The sequence below is a fragment of the Haematobia irritans genome, chromosome 2, assembly GCF_050003625.1.
Source record: "Haematobia irritans isolate KBUSLIRL chromosome 2, ASM5000362v1, whole genome shotgun sequence".
NCBI classification, from domain to species: Eukaryota; Metazoa; Arthropoda; class Insecta; order Diptera; family Muscidae; genus Haematobia; species Haematobia irritans.
The window spans coordinates 191,286,691-191,295,848 of NC_134398.1; the positions used below are offsets into that span (position 1 = coordinate 191,286,691).

General features: G+C 35.3%; 3 protein-coding genes across 4 annotated transcripts; 1 reads left to right on the plus strand and 2 right to left on the minus strand.

Moving 5' to 3' along the window:
- Positions 1-324: 324 nt before the first annotated feature.
- Dpy-30L1 (Dpy-30-like 1) lies at positions 325-1,133 on the minus strand. 2 transcript variants are annotated; one of them, XM_075297082.1, is made up of 2 exons: positions 1,023-1,133; positions 325-934 (listed from the first exon to the last, which is right to left on the minus strand). In XM_075297082.1, the coding sequence occupies exon 2, from the start codon at positions 931-933 to the stop codon at positions 652-654; it is 282 nt and encodes a 93-aa protein (XP_075153197.1). In that variant the 5' UTR covers position 934; positions 1,023-1,133; the 3' UTR covers positions 325-651. The 2 variants fall into 2 exon arrangements, with proteins under 2 accessions (XP_075153197.1, XP_075153198.1); XM_075297083.1 differs by having other exon boundaries at positions 325-954; positions 1,023-1,118.
- Positions 1,134-2,582: 1,449 nt separating this feature from the next.
- On the plus strand, positions 2,583-3,626 carry EMC3 (ER membrane protein complex subunit 3). The gene is made up of 2 exons (XM_075297086.1): positions 2,583-2,816; positions 2,887-3,626. Exons 1-2 carry the CDS (start codon positions 2,668-2,670, stop codon positions 3,500-3,502), a joined length of 765 nt encoding a protein of 254 aa, XP_075153201.1. The 5' UTR covers positions 2,583-2,667; the 3' UTR covers positions 3,503-3,626.
- Positions 3,627-4,163: 537 nt separating this feature from the next.
- On the minus strand, positions 4,164-7,093 carry Nup107 (nuclear pore complex protein Nup107). Its single transcript, XM_075297084.1, has 2 exons — positions 4,679-7,093; positions 4,164-4,610 (listed from the first exon to the last, which is right to left on the minus strand). Exons 1-2 carry the CDS (start codon positions 6,948-6,950, stop codon positions 4,246-4,248), a joined length of 2,637 nt encoding a protein of 878 aa, XP_075153199.1. The 5' UTR covers positions 6,951-7,093; the 3' UTR covers positions 4,164-4,245.
- Between the last annotated feature and the right edge of the window lie 2,065 nt (positions 7,094-9,158).

Consider the following 9,158-nt stretch of genomic DNA (forward strand, 5'->3'; position numbering starts at 1 on the left):
AGCACCTACTTTTTCTGATGTCTTTGATGGCACGACCATTAGTTCGGCATAAGGTGCCGGACGCGATTCCCCTTTTGGTGGCATTGAGGTAATAGTTTAAGCACATGCTCTAGCAGCGTCTGCAGAAACATATACAATTCCATTCTATACATGAAACCCTCACGACGAACGGCTACGACCCAAAGTATTGTGGATGTGCAGTTATACCTATACATGGGCTCTTTCCACGATTATTTATAAGACACAATTATCCAAGTGCTATTACTGAAATTAATCGTTTTTACGAATTTAGTATGCAGAGTCATTTTTAATCATAGAAATTAATTTATCTGTAAGAGGTAACTACGGTATAATTTTATTTCCACGTGATTTGTGTGATATACATATTTCATATAGTAATTAAAGATATTATAGAGAAACCTAATGTACGATATTTGCTTACTTCAATGTACTTGCTCCCAAAAGAATACAAATTTATCTTGAAATGTACATTTTTCCAAATCGTATCGATAAAAGCCATGTCCCCAAAATTGGGAGTTCAAATTTTTCATGTAATTAATGAAGAACATATTCAATAATATATTAGTGTCTAAAAAATATAAGTTTCCATTCAGTACAATGTGACACGAGATGAAACATATAGCCAGTTATTCAGGCATTCTCAGCGATTGCATCGTCACAACGATTCTTGTTCTTCAATAAATACGATGCTAGGAAACTGATGGGATCTGGTGGTCGTTCTCGAGCTAATGTTTGTAGGCCCATAAGTAAAATAGGCGCTACAGTTTGATCTAAATATTGTCTTGTAGGCAATGAATTCAAATCGGCTCTAGATTTCTTGCATTGTTGTCCAACAGTTGAGGTGGAATTGTTTGTTGAAATCTGTGGTTCTGCTGGGGGTGCCGCATTTTGATTATTTGGACCCGTTTCCATGCTAAAAATATAAGATGAGTTCTAATGTAAAATTATTTTACCTCAAAAATGTATGTTTTTTACATGTGAAATACTAAGATGGTAAATACCTTTTAAATAATGTTTTTCAGAATTACAATGTGCACTATCGTGAATTAATTTTATTTGTTTTGAAGTGTATTACAAAGCCAATGCGATATACCCGAATAACTGCGTAGCAATATTGGAATAAGCAATCACAACCACAGCGATTGTCGGTGAGATCACGTTTTCGCATGAATGACAGCGACATTGGAATGCTGGCAGGATATAAAGGTTTATGTTCCCATATACAATATATTTAAGGCATATTCAAGGACAATATACTTACGACTTCTTAGAAAATATATTGACTCAAAATTTAATTCGGTTAATGCCCTGGGGTGGAAAATATGTTAGTAAAAAATATGGGAAACATTTAAATCTGGACCAATTTTGAGGCAACTTCGGAATAGTGTATTTATGATTTATTAGGGAATCGGAATCGACTTTTATAAATCCCGGGATTCGGGATTTCAAAATATTGAATCCCGGGTTTTCTGGGATTTTTTCGAGATCCTGAAATTGTCGGGATCCTTGAAAAAATATTATTAATAACAATCTACAGCGCCAAAACCAATTTAGGATAAATCAATTTTATGAACCAAAAAGAACGTAAGAGTAAATTAAAAAGCAATTTCAAACTGCTATCATACTTAACGAACACTAAATCAACATGGTAAAGAAACAAAAACAAAAGAATTATGACAAAATAAATTAAAAAGCAATTTGATTGCACGTCATCATTTTAATTAACTTCTTAAAAATAACAAGGCATCCAAATTTTTACAGATAAAAGCTGAGTACCATGTTCAGTTTTCAAGCTGAAAACCAGCTTGTTTTCACGGTTACTTTTTTTAATTAACAAATTTAGAAATTTAAAATTTTTTCAATCAATTCCTTGGATCTTTTCCATCCATTATTTGGCAAGACTCGATCAAAATATAGTCGTCTTCATAAATATATTTGTACTTTTAATTTAGTGTTTTGGTGAAAAAGCCGAACATAGTACTTACTTAAACGCATTCTTGTCATATTGTCGACGGACCTTTTATCATTGTTTTTTTATTTTATGTGGCACGAATTCCGTTTCACTTGATCTTATTATTCAAAGGAGGACCTGATCTATTTTTCATGAAATTGTGCTGTTTATAGTACACCTCATGTATAATAAATTCTTACTCAATGTGTACCATCAATGTTTATTAACTCAATTTGTCGGGTATGACATCTAAGACCAGTTTGCAATGAATTAAGACTCCAATTTATTAATAAACAATCCCAAAAAGCCACAAATTTAACAAATTGGGTTTATTTTTTCGGGATCCCGCAAAATCTCCCGAAATGCCTGTACTTACCTTAAAAAAAGCAATGGTCAAAATATTAGCGCACGCAGGAGGAATCAAATCAGCATAGCCATGTTTTCATTATTAAACATTTTTTTTAAATAAATTGCCCAAAAAATTATAAAAGAGAACGACGCATAATAAAAGTTCATGAAAGTAAATTCACAACGTCAATATAATACGTCTTGCAATAATTCTAATTGATAACATATGAATTATCATTCACAATAACAAAATTTGACATTAATTGATGATTGTCATATTGTGTGCAGGTATTGGGGAAGAAAAAGTGAAAAAATTATTTTCTCCAGTTTCTAATTGAAGGAAAATCATGACAGAATTGTTAATTGATCCTAATATCCGCGTATGGGTATTCTTACCTATAGTTTTGATAGCTTTCTTCATAGGAATTCTTCGCCATTATGTTAGCATTTTAATAGCCTCACAGAAGAAGGCCGAAATCACACAAATCCAAGATAGGTAAGCAAAGCATGGACAATCGGAAGTAGTTAATTTATACATTTTATTTTGCATTATGTTTTTCTTGTAGCCAAGCTATGATCCGGGCTCGCTTGTTAAGAGAAAATGGAAAATATTTAACAGCTCAATCATTTGCCATGCGTAAGAATTTCTTTAACAACGAGGAGACTGGCTATTTCAAGACTCAGAAAAGAGCTCCGGTGCCCCAAAATTCCACAGCAATGGTAACCGATATGTTGAAGGGAAACTTTGTCAATATGTTACCTATGGTCATCATTGGAGGTTGGATTAATTGGATGTTTTCTGGTTTTGTTACAACTAAAGTGCCATTCCCTTTGACTTTGCGTTTTAAACCTATGTTGCAAAGAGGCATTGAATTAGCTTCATTAGATGCCGCCTGGGTATCATCAGCTTCATGGTATTTCTTGAATGTATTTGGTTTGCGTTCTATCTACACCTTGGTTTTGGGTGAAAATAATCAAGCCGATCAAACACAAGCCCAAGCAGATGCAATGACGGGAGCGGCTATGACTATGACACAAGATCCAAAGGTGGCATTTAAAGCTGAATGGGAAGCTCTTGAAATTACCGAATATCAGAATGCTTTAAAGACCGTCGATCAAGATTTGCTACAAATGGCCGCATGTTCCGAAGGAAACCAAGAGAATAGCATACGGCAAAATTAAATTTTAATTAGACAAATTTTTGCTTAACATATTTTTTTTTTGTTTTACCATTTTAATAATTAAGAAAATTTACAGTTCATGTAAACTTTGTAACAAATAAAGAAGTTTGTAATGTGGAGGATAATTGTTGATATGGAGTTTAATATACATAATTCTTATTATATATAACAATTTGATGAAGATTGTGGTCCAAAGATATTAAAAAAAATCTGGGACTAGGCTAAAAAAAGGTCAACTGCTATTAAGCAAGACATTGAATTGGGCAGTGCTCAGTAATGAAAAAGAAGTTAACCACTATGGCATCACAATTGCCAATATACCTGTCTGATGACAATGTCTCAACTCATCTACTGGCGTTTTTGATTGGCAAAAAATATGTTGCCTTGGGGTTACCCGACTTTTTCCCTCATTGTATTTTCGCCCAAATAATACTGTCATTCCAAAGTTATTGTTAATTCATAATATTGTGAGGGATACAGGGTCCAAAATCTATTGCAGAGTCCTTCATATTTTACAATCAAACCTTTTTCCGTCTCGAAATCGCCATTCAGCAGACAAAAAAAAAACTTAATTACCCAACACGTTTAGATCCATCTAGTTAGAAATTGCAATAAACCATTTTCCCCAGGAAGCTGCCTCCAATTCCAAACTTCTGAAGAAATATATTCTTAAAACTATTTGATTTTGAATTTATTTTTAACAAAAAAATTTCCAATAAAATACAAAAAAAATGTAGTATTCTATTAAACAGTCACCGGAAATCCCCAAGGATCTAATTTTTTATTTAATAACTCCAATGAGGATTCTGCCAGTTTCGCCAAGAGTTCAGCTAATTTGTGTTTTGTATAGACTTTGTAGAGTTCACGATTCTCTGAGGCTATTTCATCGGCCAATTTAACGCAACCTTGATAGTCTTCGGACAAATGTAAAACCTTATGTAAAAGTAGGGTTACTTCGGGTATACAAATACTACGGATTTTATCCAATTGTATCTGACGACTTTCCCAAACAATAGAACTAATATCAGTGGGATCCTTGGGTGTGTCAGGATCAATAAGCCATCCTTTTTCAGGGAACAACAGAACATTATATAGAGAATCACGACATACTACAAAGAGATATTAGAATATTAGAAATATTTATAATTCCAGAAAACGAAAATTTTCCATTATTTACCTTTTGCCTGTTCCTCCAACGACACATTCCAACGATTTAGCTCAGCTCTATAGACTTGCTCTTTGTGTTCTGAAGCCATTCGTTCGGTGAAATTTGCTCCAGCATTTACCAATTGTGGTTCTTTAGGGCGATTGTGATATAGACGCGACCATTCATTAAACGAATCTATGGCCGCCAAATACACTTTATAGCTAAGATATTCCTTAATACTACAGTCTTCACGGCAGGGTAAATTGTCCTTACTGCCATAGGTATTTATTATATGAGTTAGGGAATCCTGTGGAATCATATCATATACAGCCCGTACACATTCCATTTTATTTTCGGCCAAAAATGAGCGTATCATTGCATTTCCTTGCCATAACAGATCTCCACGTTGTGATGGCAAGAACGTTAACCATTCAAGAACTTTGATTTTCTGTTGATCAAAACTGGAAATATCTCCCTGTTGTAATGGTTCCTCTTGCATCTGTTGTATCTCCGCTTCGGTGGGCTCTTTTTGTCGAATGGTTTCAACTGTGTGACGTGTTATATTCTCTATATCTAAGCCGGCACCCATCGCCTCTTCCAATGCTGTCTGTCTGGCCGATGTTTCCATTATGGTTGCCAAAAAATTTGCATATAATGTAACCTGCGTCTTGCCAGGCAAAGCGGCTGTATAGAAAGCTACTAGTTGAGCATCTTTCATTGGAATTAGACTCTCGACATAAGCAGCTATTATACGATCTGCCGTATCCTCTTTGTCGACACGACCTATTTGACGCATGAATAAAACAATGTGCGTTAAAAATCTCAACATATGGGAAGCTGACAAATCCTTGCTGTCCAAAAGTTGATCCTCTTCAATCCATCGGCGTATTTGTTGCAATAACTCAGCAATATTATCGAGTATTAAGAATTTTTGTATAATACCAATTTTGCTTTGGGCATAGTCCCGTACAGCTGCATCATTGTGCACCAATAACTCATCGAAAATCTGTTCCATGGACATCTTAGAATTCCAATAATCTTCTGGCATTGTGTGATAGGGCTTCATGCAGTTTGCCCTTATTTCGCTTTCCACACGAATATCAACTTGTACCTTTAAATAGGCCCAAAGGAGGTCTTCCCATGAATTTGATAATAGGGATTTCAACGACTCCAAATGGCCGCAGAAAGCACCGGCTATGGCCCTGGTATATTCATCAAATTTCTTTGAATCAGCCATCATCCAAGCACATTTTTTCCATATATCTCGTCTAGGATTGCCTTCTATGGGCATTTTTTCCCTATTGTTTCCATAGTTTGGCTCATAATTTGGATCTTCATGCAGACGCCAGCCTTCCAATATGGCCGCCCTCCATGTTTGTCCACAGTATTTACACAAAGACATGGCTTCATCTATGCGACCCTGACGAATTTCCTCGAATATACAACGCGAAAGACGCATATTATCTTCTTCGTCCAAAGCATGCAGTGGTTTCTTTTCTCTGATGGGTGCATCGGGATCAAGTGACTTTACTATTTCTGTGCCAGATCCAAAGGCAATTTGTTGCTGTTTCTTCAATTGAAACAATGTATTCTCCCAGGCCACTGTACGGTCTGTGGTATGACCCACTTCAGGTCCAGTCATCTTTTTCTCATAGCAAGCCTCCAGCCAATCAATAATAAGCTGATATTCCCTTAGAGTTGAGTTGCAATTGTACAACTGGGCAATTATCTCTTTTTCGGATCCCCCCAGACTGCCGATGTCACAATCCATTCCTGGGTCATTTGATTGTAGAAGAACACGGTCTTTGTATAAAGCATATAACAGCTTCCAAGTTTTACACTCCATTTCTAACCACTCGGCCTTGGATTTTGTAATAATGTCCATGCCACCTCTATGGACGTCTTTCAAACAATCTTCCAAAACACCAGAACACGTATGTATAAGATCTTGAATTGTATCGAATACTTCCGAGTCATTGGTACGAGCTTGCAAGACTTCTAGAAATTGAGGAAATAACATGTCGGCCTTCTCTTTGAAAACATCAATTTGAGGATGATCCAGCAGTGAGCGTTCACAAATGCTTGTTGTGTCACCCATAGCAGCTCCATGAAATGATGAACTAAAAAGCCCACTAGTATTCATCTGAGAGTTATCCAGCATTCTCTGTATCTCACCAGGCATTAGGGTAATGGAGAAATTGTGCAAATCTGCATCGCCGCCACCACCACCACCACGTTGTGGTGTTCGAGGTTTAATGTTGATCAATCCCCGTTTGGGTACAAAAGGACTACCACCGGACATTTTCAAACTTGAGATTATAAATTTAGAACTGTTTCTTTGTGGTGTTACTCAGAATTGTGCAATTTAACTTAAACTAATATGAAATTAAATAAAAACACATAAAGGCGCAACTCTATAGCGGTGCAATTCTTCTTCTTTCTTATGATTGACATTTGGCACTAATGCCGGGTTATTGGTGAGTACTTTTTGAAAACGTAACGTAAACGTAAACGGGAAGGGAAACCAATTACTGCATTTATGACATGTTCGTATTCCAAACTTTTAAATTTGGGAGAAATCAATTTACTTTGAAAAAAATTTCACCAAAAATATTCCGACCACTGACATAAAACGCTTACGAGATGAATTCATTTACAATTTTAGTGACACCTGGGATGTTAAGAGTTTAATAACACTCTCGATTTTAATCATGCTCATCTTTTCAAACACGCCTCTAATGTAAATTAGTCATAAAATTACACGTGATTCACGACATTTTTCGTTATTCACTGAATTTTTCGTGAGCCACGACATTTTGTGCGTGAGTACAAATTTTCTTTTCGTAAGTGTGCGTGAGCGTGAGTAAAATATTACTCACGTACACACCTCTACTTTCGACTGCCTTTTCAAGTCGTCTGCCCATACCACTGCTATTTGCAGTAAGCACCACGGTAGAAACAAAGTCCTTAAGTCACTCGCCGGCACATCCAGAAAAAAGGGTCGCTAATGCCAACTGAACTTTATTTTAGTTCATGAAAATTAGTTGATTTTAGTTAAATTTTGCATATGTTCCTTATTTGAATAATGTTCCTTATTTGAATAATTTTTTGCTAACTTTAATGACGTGAACTAAAAATAAGAAAAAAAGTTGTATACAAATATAGTGCACAATTTTACTAAAAAATAAAATAGTTCATATTTTCCTTTTAGAACTGCGACAGGATGTCTCCGAAGTATACGCTTGGATCACCTGTATGTGGAGACCAATATCACCACTGTGTGTAGACACAATTACTTCTTGTCGCACCACATGTGGATAGGTAACCACAATCCACGAAAATAAGGCCATATCTCCTAAACTACGTGTCCCAGAGCGAAAAGGACGATAATTCGTGACCACCCTCAAAAAATTGAAAATTCCATCCAAAACCTAAAAAAATTGAAATTTTTATATGAAAAACTTCTTTTGGCCATATTTCCTTAAATATGCGTCCTAGAGCGAAAAGGACGATAATTCGTGACCACCATCAAAAAATTGAAAAATCCACCCAAATCCTAAAAAAATTGAAATTTTTATATGAAAAATTTCTTTTGCCCATATCTCCTTAAATATGCGTCATAGAGCGAAAAGAACGGTAATTCGTGACCACCATCAATAAATTTAAAAGTCCACCCAAAACCTAAACAAATTGAAATTTTTCTTTTAGCCATATCGTCCTAGAGCGAAAAGAACGGTAATTCGTGACCACCATCAATAAATTTAAAAATCCAGCCTAAACCTAAACAAATTGAAATTTTTATATGAAAAACTTCTTTTGGCCATATCTCCTAAACTAAGCGTCCAAGAGCGAAAAGGACTATAATTCGTGACCACCATCAAAAAATTGAAAAATCCACCCAAATCCTAAAAAAATTGAAATCTTTATATGAAAAACTTCTTTTGGCCATATCTCCTAAACTAAGCGTCCTAGAGCGAAAAAGACGATAATTCGTGACCACCATCAAAAAATTGAAAAATCCACCCAAAACCTAAACAAATTGAAATTTTTATATGAAAAACTTCTTTTGGCCATATCTCCTAAACTAAGTGTCCTACAGCGAAAAGGACGATAATTCGTGACCACCATCAAAACATTGAAAAATCCACCCAAAATCTAAAAAAAATGAAAAATTTATATAAAAAACTTCTTTGGTCATATCTGCTAAACTAAGGGTCCTAGAGCGAAAAGGACGATAATTCGTGACCACCCTCAAAAAATTGAAAAATCCACCCAAAACCTAAAAAATTGAAATTTTTATATGAAAAACTTCTTTTGGCCATATCTCCTAAACTAAGCGTCCTAGAGCGAAAAGGACGATAATTCGTGACCACCATCAAAAAATTGAAAAATCCACCCAAATCCTAAAAAAAATATAAATTTTTATATGAAAAACTTCTTTTGGCCATATCTCCTTAAATATGCGTTCTAGAGCGAAAAGGACGATAATTCGTGACCACCCTCAAAAAAT

What these genes read in the sequence shown, in the direction of transcription:
- Dpy-30L1 (XM_075297082.1), bottom strand. Translation starts at nt 933, where the DNA reads ATGGAAACGGGTCCAAATAATCAAAATGCGGCACCCCCAGCAGAACCA.
- EMC3 (XM_075297086.1), top strand. Translation starts at nt 2,668, where the DNA reads ATGACAGAATTGTTAATTGATCCTAATATCCGCGTATGGGTATTCTTA. An exon ending in ATCACACAAATCCAAGATAG is followed by an intron (nt 2,817 to 2,886) that starts GTAAGCAAAGCA and finishes TTTTTCTTGTAG; the next exon opens with CCAAGCTATGATCCGGGCTC.
- Nup107 (XM_075297084.1), bottom strand. Translation starts at nt 6,950, where the DNA reads ATGTCCGGTGGTAGTCCTTTTGTACCCAAACGGGGATTGATCAACATT. An exon ending in GTTGGAGGAACAGGCAAAAG is followed by an intron (nt 4,611 to 4,678) that starts GTAAATAATGGA and finishes ATCTCTTTGTAG; the next exon opens with TATGTCGTGATTCTCTATAT.